General features: G+C 34.7%; 1 protein-coding gene across 3 annotated transcripts in view; it reads right to left on the bottom strand.

Moving 5' to 3' along the window:
• The window catches only part of IL31RA (interleukin 31 receptor A), a 61,533-nt gene that overhangs the window by 32,063 nt on the left and 16,840 nt on the right, over nt 1–12,630 (bottom strand). For all 3 annotated transcript variants that reach the window (XM_039869956.1, XM_039869958.1, XM_039869957.1), the window contains 5 exons: nt 12,013–12,194; nt 11,327–11,417; nt 8,127–8,244; nt 5,616–5,788; nt 1,091–1,242 (listed from right to left, as the gene is read on the bottom strand). In XM_039869956.1, the coding sequence (XP_039725890.1) occupies nt 1,091–1,242; nt 5,616–5,788; nt 8,127–8,244; nt 11,327–11,396 (513 nt within the window). In that variant the 5' untranslated portion in view covers nt 11,397–11,417; nt 12,013–12,194. The remainder of the gene's footprint in view (nt 1–1,090; nt 1,243–5,615; nt 5,789–8,126; nt 8,245–11,326; nt 11,418–12,012; nt 12,195–12,630) is intronic.

Raw genomic sequence — 12,630 nt, 5'->3', positions numbered from 1 at the left:
TTCAGCCTGCATTGATGGAAATACAAGAATATCATCTGAACTTTGAGGTAAGAAAAGATTTCTTAAGATACAAAAGGCATTAAGTATAAAGGAAAAGACTGATAAAATTTGACAGTATTAAAATTAAAGAGTTATGTTCATCCAAAGTAACCATAGAGGGTGAAAAGTCAGGCCGAGTGAGAGATGTTTACAACATACATAACAAATAAAAGATGTATAAGTAGAATATATAAGGAACTCCTAGAAGCCAATTGAAAAATCAGACTAATAAAAAAAAAATGTATGAAAGACTTAAATCAGCACTTCACAGAGGACTCTAAACAGCCAATAAACACAAGAAAAGGTATGCAACCTCAAAGTCAGGTATATACAAATTAAAGTCATGATTCCATTGCATTCATAAAATGGAATACTACACAGCAATGAAAAATATAAACACCAGTATTACATAATGTGAATGAATCTTAAAAGCACAATATTGAAAGAGCCAAACAAAAAAATGTATGGATTCCATTTATATAATGTCTCAAACTATGTTGATCAGGATGCAGGCTTAAATGTTAAAATCATAATAAAAAGCAAAGAAGTAATTACCAAGAAACTCAGGATAACATTTAGCTCCAAGGAGAAGAGATTGTCATCAGGGTAGACAGGGGGCTCTGGTATTTTTTTGACCCAGTTGTTTTTACATGAGTGCTCACTTAATAATTTGTTAAATGCAATATTTATGTTTTGTTCATTTTTCTAAATGTGTATTACATCACAATTTCATAAAAGATTGGAAAATTGAAAAAGGCAACGGCCAAGCCATAGACTCTCTAGCAACCAACATAGCTAAACACAAACCAGGGTGGAATGCAAAAATAAATTTCTCACTCTTTAATATGTCTATTTGCTCAAAATGCAAGATGACTATAGTAAAACACTTTTCCAATCTAAAAGGCTCAAATGAGAAACTGGGAAGAAAAGTGCTCACTATTATTTAACTTCTATTTTCAATGTAGAAAAGAAAAAAATGATTCCAGATCAACAAAGTTGTAATTCTCCTCTTTGGGCCCTCTAATAGAAATATTGTAATGGTCCAACTTACCCAGCCGGTACTATTTACTGTTCTGAATCGAAGTATGTATTTTAAAATGGATGAAACAGGCGCCAACACAGGCCTTTTCCATTTTATTTGAATCATTCTTTTGATGCCCAAAACTGGTTCCACACTGCAAATGTTAGGTGGTTCGATTTTTACTGAAAATAAAAATCATACAGTCCTCATATTTGCAAAAAAGATCAGAAAGTGCTAATAACATCCAGCCAATATTGAAAAAAAAGAGTCTAGAAAAGAAATGATAGTGCATATTTTGTCATCTGATGTATACGAATCCATAAGGAAGGTTGTGCAAAGGAATGCTGCCACTACCACCACCCCGCCCCACAAAGTGAAATGTCCAATGAGGAAAGGATACATTCCTATGAATTTTCTACAAATCTGTCTTTTACTAATTGGTTCAGACACATGGAGCAGAATAGAGGTTAAAAAAAAAAAAGAGAGACTACATGACCAGTATGGGTTTATTTCTGGCTTCACTGTTCTGTTCCATTTATCTATGTGCCTGCTTTTATGCCAATATGATACTATTTTGATTACTATAGCTTTATAGTATATTTTGAAGTCAAATAGTGTGGCGCCTCCGGATTTGTTATTCTTATTCAAAATTGCTTTAGCTACTTGGGGTCTTGTGGTTCCATATAAATTTTGAATTTTTTTTTTTTAATTTCAGTGGAAAATATCATTGGCATTTTGATAAGGATTGCATTTAATCTGCAGATTGCTCTGCATTACATGGTTGTTTTAACAGTATTAATTCTTCTGATGGTGAACCCAGGATATATTTTTATTTTTCTGTGTCTTCAATTTCTTTTATCAATGTTTTACAGTTTTCAGTGTACAGATCTTTCACTTCCTTGGTTAAATTTACTAAGTATTTTATTCTTTTTGGTGGGATTGTAAATAGGACAGTTTTCTTGATTTCTTTTTTGGATAGATCTTAGTATTTAGTAACACTTTACTAGGCCCTAGGTGTAGATGATAAAACAAAATTTCTTCAGAGATTAATTGTATAAATCTGTGTCTTACTAACTTAGACCAAAATTTCTCCTCACTCTAAGTAGCAATTATAGAATATTTATATATCTACTAAATCTAGTTGAAAGAGGGATAGAAAATTTGGGAGCTTTTCTTTTTACTTTTTATCTTGTGACTGGCTTTATTTTTAATACTTTAATTGCTAAAGTATACAAGTTCATTTTAAGGGAGTAAAGATAATAAAGGTATATAAAGAAAAAGTAAATCATCTTGTCCCTTCCAGGTCCATCGTCATGAGGTAACACCAGTTTACAGTGTGAGGTAAGCCTTCCAAAGGAAATTCTAAAAAAAGAATTTTAAGAAACCTACGTCAAACACTTCACAAAAAAGTCTCAAGCCCAGATATCTACACTGGGAAAAGTCTACCAAAGGTTTAAAGAAGAATTATCACTAATCCTTCAGAAACTCTTCTAAAAAGCAAAAGACCAAGAAACACTTTCCAACTCATTCTACAAGGCTAATAATACCCTGATATCAAAACCAGACAAAGGTATTACAAAAAAAAAAAAACCCCAATAAACTAATATCCCTTATGAATATAAAAAGCAAAAGGCCTCAAAAAAAAAAACCCTAGCAATCAAATTCATCAACATATAAAAAGGATTATACACCACAACCAGGTAAGATTTGTCCCAAGAATAAAAGATTTGTTTAACCCATGAAAGTCAGTCAATGTAATACACCAACCATTTCAATAGAATAAAGGACAAAACTACCTGGTTATCTCAATATATACAGAATAGGTATTTGACAAAAACCAACATCTAGTCATGATAAAAACATTCAATAAACTAGGAATAGAAGAGACTTTCCTCAACCTTATAAGGGCATCTACAAAATTCCACACCTAACATCATACTTAAGATTAAATGCTTTCCCTCTAAGATCAGGAATAAGAAAAGGATGTCTGCTCTCACCACTTCTATTTAACATTATATTGGTGGTTCTAATTAGGGCAACCAGGCAAGAAAGATAAATAAAAGGTGCCCAGATTGGAAAGGAAGAAGTAAAACTGTATTTTCAGATGACACAATCTTGGATATATAATTCCTAAATTATTCACACAAAAAAATTAGACCCCCAAATACAAGTTCAACAAGGTTGCAAGTTCCAAGATCAATACACAAAAAATCAATTGCATTTGTACATTCTAACAATGGACAATCTGAAAGTGAAATTAAGAAAGCATTTCCATTTACAGCAGCATCAAAAATAATAAAACACAAGAATAAATTTAAGCAAAGAAGTGCAAGATTCATACTCTGAAAACCATAAAACATTATTGAAAGAAATTTTAAAAGACCTGAATAAGTGAAGAGACATCCTATGTTTGTGGATTGGAAGATTTTATTGATAGCAATATCCCTATCAAAATTCCACCAGGTTTCTTTGCAGCAATTGACAAGTTGATCATAAAATTTGTATGGAAAAGCAAGGGACCCAACAGCCAAAACAATCTTGAAAGAGAACAAAACTAGAGGACCCATTTCCCGAATTTTGAAACTTATTGTAAAGCTACAGTAATCAAGATAGTGTGATCCTGGCATAAAGACAAATATATATCAATGGAATAGAACTGAGAGCCACGGGGAGAAAAATCTTACATTTATGATGAGTTCATTTTGACAAGAATTCCAGGACAATTCAATTGGGAAAAGAATCATCTTTTCAACAAATGGTACTAAGACAACTGGATATTCCCATGAAAAACATTGAAGTTTGACTCCTGCCTCATACCATATACAAAAATTAATTCAAAAAGGATCAAAGAATAAATATAAGAGCCAAAACTATAAAGCTCTTAGAAGAAAATATAGCAGTAAATCTGTGTGACCTCAGGCTAGACAATTTTTTTTTAGATCTGACACAAAGCAAAAACAATAAAAGAAAGAATAGATAAATTGGGCTTCATCAAAATTAAATATTGTTCTTTTTCAAAGGACACCATCAAGAATTAAAAAGACAACCCACAGAAAAGGTGAAAATATCTGCAAATCATATATTTGATAAAGAACTTGTACCCAGAATATATAAAGAACTCTTAACACTCAATAATCAAAAAATGAAACAATTTAAAAATTGTCAATGTATCTAGATAAACATTTCTCCAAAGAAGATACATAAATGGCCTATCAGCGCATGAAAAGATGTTCAATATCATTAATCACTAGGCAAATGCAAATCAGCACTACAATGAGATACCACTTCACACCCACTAGGATGGCTATAATCATACAGATAGACAATAACTAGTGCTGGAGAAGAAATGGAGAAGTTAGAATCTTTATAAATTGCCGGTGGGAATGTAAAATGGTGCAACCACTTTGGTAAAGTTCGACAGTTCTTCAAAAAGTTGAAGATAAAGTTATCATATGACCCAGCAATTTCACTAGATAAATATCTGAGAATTGAAACATATGTCCACACAAAAATCTGTACACAAATATCCATAACAGCAGTATTTATAATAACCAAAAAGTAGAAACCACCCAAATTTCTATCAACTGATGTAGGGATAAACAAAATGTGGTATATCTTTTTATGTTCAGCTATAAAAAGGAATAAAGTACTGGTAAGTGCTACAATATATGGATGAACCTTGAAAACATTATGCTACATGAAGGGAACCAGGTACAAAGGCCTGTATCATTGTATTTATATAAAATGTCAAAACCAGGCAAATCCACAAAGGCAGAAAATAGATTAGTGGTTGCCAGAGGTTGAGGGAAAGGGGAAAGGAGGGAGAAGGGATTGGGGACTGATTCTAGATGGGTACGAAGTTTCTTTTGACAGTGATGAAAATGTTCTGGAATTAGATACAGGTGACATTTGCACATAATATAAATATGTAAATGATAGAAAACTGACTTGTAAAAGGTAAACTTTATGGCACGTGAATTATATATCAATAAAACTGTTATTAAAAATATGGTGAAAATGAGTTTTTGAAAAAGAATTAAAAACATAAAAATTAGTGAGATATTTTTTAAAAAAGAGTTTTATTCTCTTCTACATGAGCAATGGTGTTTTGAAGAGGAAACTCTGCTTCTTTGAGTATAATTGATGATCAAACTACAAGAGGAAATCAGGGACTAGCAAAATGTCTTTTCTCATTCCTTTCTTTTTTCATTTTATTTTTTTATTAAGTTTATTGGGGTAACATTGGTTAATACAATTATATAATTTTCAGGTGTGCATTATAATTTGACATCTATATATTCTATTGTGTGATTACCACCCAAAGTCCAGTTTCCTTTCTTTTTATAATTTGATAAATTCCTTTCTTCTTCCCTCCTTCCCTCCTCTTTCTTCCCTCCTTTCCTTCATCAGTAAGAAGACAAATTTTTATATTTATCTGTAATACCCATCTACTATATTCCTGAGCGCTGAGTCTACTTTTGAGTCCACAGATATCTCTTTAAAAAGGGGGTATCTTTTAATAAAAGAATATATAAGCATATAATATAATACTTACTTATGTTATCTAAGCGCCAGTGTGTTATATCAGATTCAGTTATACCATCTGAATTTTGGGCTTCCACTTGAATGGTGTAATTATCTGGGTTTGTTATACTTGGAAGAAAAAAAGAGCACGAAGCCCCTTTTTCACTTGTAGAATTACAAATATCATTTTTCTGTCCATAAGAGCTTTAAGAAAAAAATGAATCAACATGAGTTTAGTTTGGAAACACAGCCATACTTAATGTACTAAGAATGTATTTGTTAGTTTCATTCTGGGTTTCTCTTGAATACTGTACAGTCCAGAATTTGGTACCCCTTTCTCTAAATTCCTTCCTCGCCCTCCATGTAGAGATAGAAGCTAACCGCTTCCTTCCTGCCTGAGATTCTAGAAACCATGGAGACCTCCTTGGAACCTTATAAATCCATTAAAAGCTACCTGTAATTCATTTCTTATTGGTAACAAATAATGAATAGGCCTCTAAAAATCCCACATTCTAGCCTTGAGAACTTATTTTTAAAAGAAAAAAAATCAAACAGTATTTGTTAAATAATGATAGATACATAAATAGAACTTAAAATGACAGTTTTTAATACACCTATATTTATTGATATGGAAATATGCCTGTACTCTATTGTTGATGGAAAAGAGGATACATATTATATACAGAATACACACATTTATATAAACATATATTTAGAGATATCTGGAAAGGTCTTCATCAAAATGCTAAAGTTATTACCATTGGTGGTGAAATTTGGGATGATTTTTTACATTCTTGTTTCTCAGATTGAATTATTTTTTTTTTTACCATTGGTATATATTGTTTTCAGAAGATTCATTATTTTCCTAGATAAATGACTTAAAACCTATCACTTAATGAGAACAAGTACACATATTGGTAGGAATCACATGGGTATGTACTTCTATAGTCCACACGGCTCTGGGGATTATGCAGGAGATAGACTAGGCTGAGAACAGAAAAGGAGGCCCATGCCTAGCAGGTCTGAAGCCATCAAGAAGGGCTGTACATAGGCCTGAGGAAACCCAGGGGGGTTCCTAAAAATACATGAGCAGCTGGTGAGAATAATGGCCATCCATGGGGAGCCATGGAAGGGGAGTGGAAGGGATGACTCTTTAAAACAGAAAAATAGGAGTAACTCTATTGAGGTTTCCAGTTTTGCACTGTACTGACACTTTCTGTTCGACACTGGGCCTAGAACTTACAAGTATGGAAGAAGATAAGTCATGTGGACCATTAACTAAGATGTCGCCTCAGCCACTGGATGCATATAGTGGTCACCCAGAAGCTGTAATTGAGAAAACATCCCACTCCCTGTTCTTATATGACCCACAGGCTAAGAACAGGTTTTACACTGTTAGATGTTTAGGGAAAAAATATAAAAAGAAGAATATTTGTGGCATGTGAACATTATATGAAATTTAAATTTCAGTGTTTATCAATAAGGCAGCTTTCCTGCTACAACAGCAGTGCTGAGTAGTCTCACAGAGACCCATCTCTCTCTAAGCCTAAAATATTTACTGGCCCTTTCAGAAAAAGTTTGCTCACCCCTGTTTTAAATCGTCGTTCTGTCGTACTCATTGATATATCAGGGCTGCAAAGATTATTATTTGCTTTTTCCCCTTTTTCTCTTTTTTCCCTTTCAACTGTAAAATATAAAGTGGGCTTCCCTTATAACACCAGTTACCAATTTCAGGGAGCACAAAAAAAAGTATACATGAGATCTTATACTAAAAAAAAAAAAAAAAAAAAAAAAAAAAAAAAAAAAAACAAAACCCTGGAACTATAGACTCTCTTTTTGGAATGGAAAAAACGTAAACATCATCTTTCAATAGTTCCCAACAGTGGCCTCCTTATTCTTAGGGGAATATGAAGGACATGGGTTTCATGAGCTTTTTCAAAATTTAAAAAAAAAAAAAAAAAAAAAAACCCTGTATGTACTCACTAAAACATCTAGCTTTTGGCTAGAATTATAATTAAAATTTTTATAATTTTTATTCTAATAGCATTAGAATAAAAAGGAATGTTTGAGGTAGTGAAAAACGTGGAAATAATTGTCTTGGTGGAAAACTGTTTGACAGGGGTCACATAGCAAATTCGTGGCAGACTAAGCTAAATCTGCCTCTTAGTCCTGGGTTTATACCCTATTCACTACATCTGGATGCATAAAGGATGAACAGTTTTATAGCACATTCTAGAAAGAGGAAGAATGTATTTGAATATAGTAAATAAATAGCTTTTCCTACTGTAGTTATAACCAGTGACTACTATTAGTAGGAAGAGGCCATCATGCAGCTACACCCCCTCCCTCTCCCTGTAGTTGCAGATCCTGTCAGCATGGCTTCAAGTAGCTAAGATGTCACCCCAGCCACTGGATGCATAGTCACATAGAAGCTGTAATTGAGAAACATTTTACTTCATAAGTGACTTGAGTCATAAGGGAACGAGGAGCCTCTGCCTCACCCGCTTACTCCCACTAACAGCACACAAGCTCCCATACTTACTAAGTTCTCTTAACTTTGTACCATGTAAAATTGGCTTCTTTTTCTGGATTCCATGTGCAAGTAAAATTTTTCTTATAGTAGAAGACACAAGAAATGTTCTCAGGCTTAGCTGGCAGAACTAAGAAACAAACAAACGTATACATACTCAAACACAATAACTTCAATACATAATAAATATTGCCAGCACTGAACATTTTGATGAAAACAGGCTAATCAAATGCTGGATTTGTAGGTTAGTTCCTAGGTATAACAAGTTCTCCTAATCAAGTCAATGGAAAAATCTAACTCTATCTCTTCATTTATTCCCTTTGAAGAACTAGATTTCTAGTTTTTGAAAAAATACTTTTTACATTCTTACTCAAAAGCAACATTTTAGAAGCAAAAATTATATTAAAATACCAGGCAAAGTAAAGCATCAAATGATAGAACCACTCTGGATAACTGGGCAATGGATGATGTAGGGAGGAGAAAAAAATACAAAACATTGAACTATACCACACTTCAACCTTATGCATTACTAATTTTTCCCCAGAAGAATGGCATAATAGAGAAAATTTCTGAAATATCTTTTATTTTATTTTACTTCCTTTTCATTCTTCCTCTGCCTTGCACTGGCTGTATCCAAAGCTAGCCACCAAAAACCAATGTAGTAATAGATCTTCCTGGATCCAAATACACCCCCATCAAACTTCAGTGCCTTTACTTTCCTGTTCTTCTTTAATACCTCTCTCTAGCTCCTTCAGAAGCTTTGATTAACATATAAAATGCTGTAAGCCAGAAAGGAAGTCAAACATCTGGTGCCAGAACCATTAGCGTCACCAGGTATCAGGAGAAGAGAAAGTGTTTCTAAAAACGATTTTCTGTTCTACCTGAGCTCTTTTATGGGGATACATTTGTCTTGCCCTTACTGGTTGGCATATGACAAGAAAGCAATATTCTTACAGAGGTCACTTGATATTGGTGTACAGGAGGAAAAAAATCCTGCTCCTTCTACCCTCCTAGGTTCTCCAACTGGGGCCTTATAAAATTAAGACAAAAAACAGATTATCAAGAGAAAAATAGTTTGTTAATACATGCAGTGCACATTGCACAGGAAAAACCTCAATAAAGAGTAACTGAAAGAGGTGGTTAGAACATGGGTTTATAAGCACCTTTTAAAAAATACAATAATTTGTAGAGAAGTGACTAGACAGGAAAAGGAATTGAGGCTTTCAAAGGTGGCAAACTGTGGGAAGGTAAATATATGTGGGAAACTAAGAGAGTAAGGTTTGTGTGTGCAGGTCCATCTTGGCACCAACTTTCTGCCTTCTTCATGGCTATAAAACTTTCTCAGGAGAGGAGATTTATGGCAGTCCTCATTTTTCAGAAGTATCAGCTTTTAGTCAGATAAAGGAAGCTCCAGGAAGACTTCATTTCTGCATTATTGATTCTCATTTGCCTCCAGATCAAAATAATACTTCTGTCACAGTGGCATACTCTGATGCCCTACCCTAGTATTACAAAAGAGATCTGTGATAAATAAAATGAATGCTCAGAAATTTGGATATTAAAAAATGGACAACTAAAGGCTAGATTTACCACTTGCACACATCTATCCTTCCCTCACATCTTAAAAAAAAAACCCATAACTATCTTCCTACATTTCTAGAAATAACTATTTCTCCTATTTCTGGAAATAAGGGGAAATAGTCACTAACTTTTCTCTAAGAAAGACTGAGAGAATATTCTAGCTTATCAGAGAATTTCACACTTGGAAGAGGAATATTTTTTCAAAATGAAAAAGATGTTCTCAATCGTCCCTCTATGCTTGTATCACTTTAGTGCTGCTGCAAAGTTAGCGTCTTGAAAAATGTCTTGAAATACAAGAAGGACAGGCTGAGCAGAGGCCACAGGAAGGATATTTTAGAAGAGAAGTTGGGTGAAACCGGAGCCAGTTACATAGAAGATGGTATAAGTAAAAGGTGATAAGAAAAGAAAATAGGGATAGAAAAAGACAAGTTGAGGGAAAGGGTGCATTGATAGGAGCCATGATGTTCATAATTAGAACTTTAAATTGGATAACTGTGGGTAATTGTTGATTTCTGAGCTGGCCAGAAGAGGCTAAGTGAGTCGGGGAGACACACGCCCACCTGCCTGTACTATCTATAAAGTTTCTGAGTGCCCCGAGTATAACCCCAGAGGGATACAAGGCAGGTCATACCAGGACAGAGGTCTGGCAAGCATTCTCATTATCTGTGGGTCACAACTGCCCTCTTGTTCGCCTCTGATTACTACATGTTATGGACTGAATTGTGTACCCCACCATACATTGAAGCCCTAACCCCCGGTACTTCAGAAAGCAACTGTCTTTGGAAATAGGGCCTTTAAGGTGGTATTAGTTAAAACGAAGCTGTTAGGGTAGGCACTAATCCAATCTAATTGGCGTCTTTAAAAGAAGAATAGGACACACAAAGGGATGACCATATGAAGAGGCAGCAAAAAGGAAGCCATCTATGATCTAAGGAGAGAGACGTCAGAGGAAATCAATCCTGCAGTCACCTTGTTCTCGGACTTCTAGCCTCCAGAACTATGAGAAAATAAATTTCTATTGTTTAAGCCACTCAGTCTGTGGTATTTTGTTATGGCAGCCATAGCAAACTATATGATGCCTCTCTACCTTCCCAGTTCCTAATTCCCACTTTTTCCCCTCTGGGCTTTTTTTTTTAACATAAGATGTGTTCGAACTAATGAATCTTAGAGCTGCAAGGTACTGTATGGATTTCGGGCCCATAGTCTTGAGTTAAACCACTATAGAAATATGTTGTTTAATCATTTCCCTTTACATCCTTGAAATTTATGACAAATGTGTGAAAAATTATATATTTTTGTTTTTATGTGTGTGTTTTACATGAAACCATCACATGGCACAAAAACTACTGAAATAAGCTCTTACCATTACTCTAAGACAGTGGATCTTAACCTTTTGGGTGGTCGAATCTCCTTTTGATAATATGATAAGCCATCTCGCCAAATCTGCACATGTGTAAATATACATCAACATGCACACACCACCCACACAAATTCAAGAAGTTCTTAAATCCCCTGCAGCCCATCTACACGTGCCCGTGGTCCAGGTGCCCCTTTGCTCTCAAGTTAACAGTTCTTGTCCAAAGAAGGCGATTACAACCACATAATGCATAAAATGGCACAAGCCAACCTACCTGCCAGGCTGAATCTGCAAAGTAGAGGAAGCATCCACAGTGCCCAGGCCCACATCATCCTCAAGTTCATGCAGAAAGGCTGGAGAGAAAGCTGAAAATGTCATCAGTCAAGAATTAGTTTCCTGTCTCTTTTCAACAACTCGATTTCCAGTGACAGATTCTAGGGATTTTGAGTAAGTATTTTTATTTTTATTTTAATTCTTTAATCTTATTTTATTTAATATTTTGGCTCTCATCTCATAGATCCCTTTATAATTACTCCACTAAATCCAGTCGAAATTTTATTTTGTCCACAATTCATTCCATTATATAAAATGGAAAGTATACCAGCCACCAAGAATATACTCCAGAAAAAAAGTACTGTGAGTTGTGTGAATCGAGACCATCCTCTGGCCTCTGCCTCGGTTCCAAAGCACTCAGCCAAATGCAACAACTCATCATTTCCCAAATGCATCATGGTATTTCACATCTCCATGCTTTGCTTATGTGATTCCTTCTGCCTAGAATGTCCTTTCTGCCTCATTCGTGGCAAATTAATCCGTCTTTCCAGAGTAATCTTGAGGATATCCATCTCTAAATACCCTCCCTGAACTCCCAGATGGAGTTGGCCAGCTGGTCCCTCCCTGTGTCCCACCTCCCTCCCTGCCATCTGTACTGTGTCACACAGAATGGCTTTTCCAGTGTACCTGTTGGATTCTCTTCACAGAGGGAGCTTCTGAACAGTAGAGCTTCTCTTATTCCTCTTTGAAGCCTTAGTGTTTAGGGTAGCGCCTGATATGTGGTAGACATTCAATATTGTTTGTGGAATTAATTAGAACAAAAAGACTGCTGGCTCCTCTTCTCATCCCAGATGAGATGGTGGGATAATCTAAGAATAAAGCAAACGTAAAAGCAACACCTCATTTCAGGAAGAAATAAATGATGCTGCATGTTCATCTGAAAGATAGTTATAGGAAAAAAAAAAAAAGAAGAGTGCTCAATAAAATTAATCATTTGAGAAATATGCATATGCAGTATTTCTGAAGAAGACCACAAGGATAAAATCTCATGTACAAACCAAGTGACATACCTAACTAATTGAAAATGCCTAAAGCAATAAAGCAGAATGAGGACTTGGATTTATAATAATAACATCATCATGAAACAGTAAGAGATGGGTTACATAACAGGAACAGTGAACGCCTGTTATCCAGTAGCAGTAGTTATTCTTTCAAGGAAAAAAACAGTTTGATGTAAATGAGTACAAAATTTAAAGGAAAACATGTTAATTTTTCAATGTAGAATAAATGTGTTCTTTAAAAATT

The sequence above is a fragment of the Pteropus medius genome, unplaced genomic scaffold (assembly GCF_902729225.1).
Source record: "Pteropus medius unplaced genomic scaffold, Ma_sr-lr_union100, whole genome shotgun sequence".
NCBI lineage: Eukaryota > Metazoa > Chordata > Mammalia > Chiroptera > Pteropodidae > Pteropus > Pteropus medius.
The sequence above is the reverse complement of the archived record's forward strand: the minus strand, read 5'-3'. Positions and strand labels throughout refer to the sequence as shown.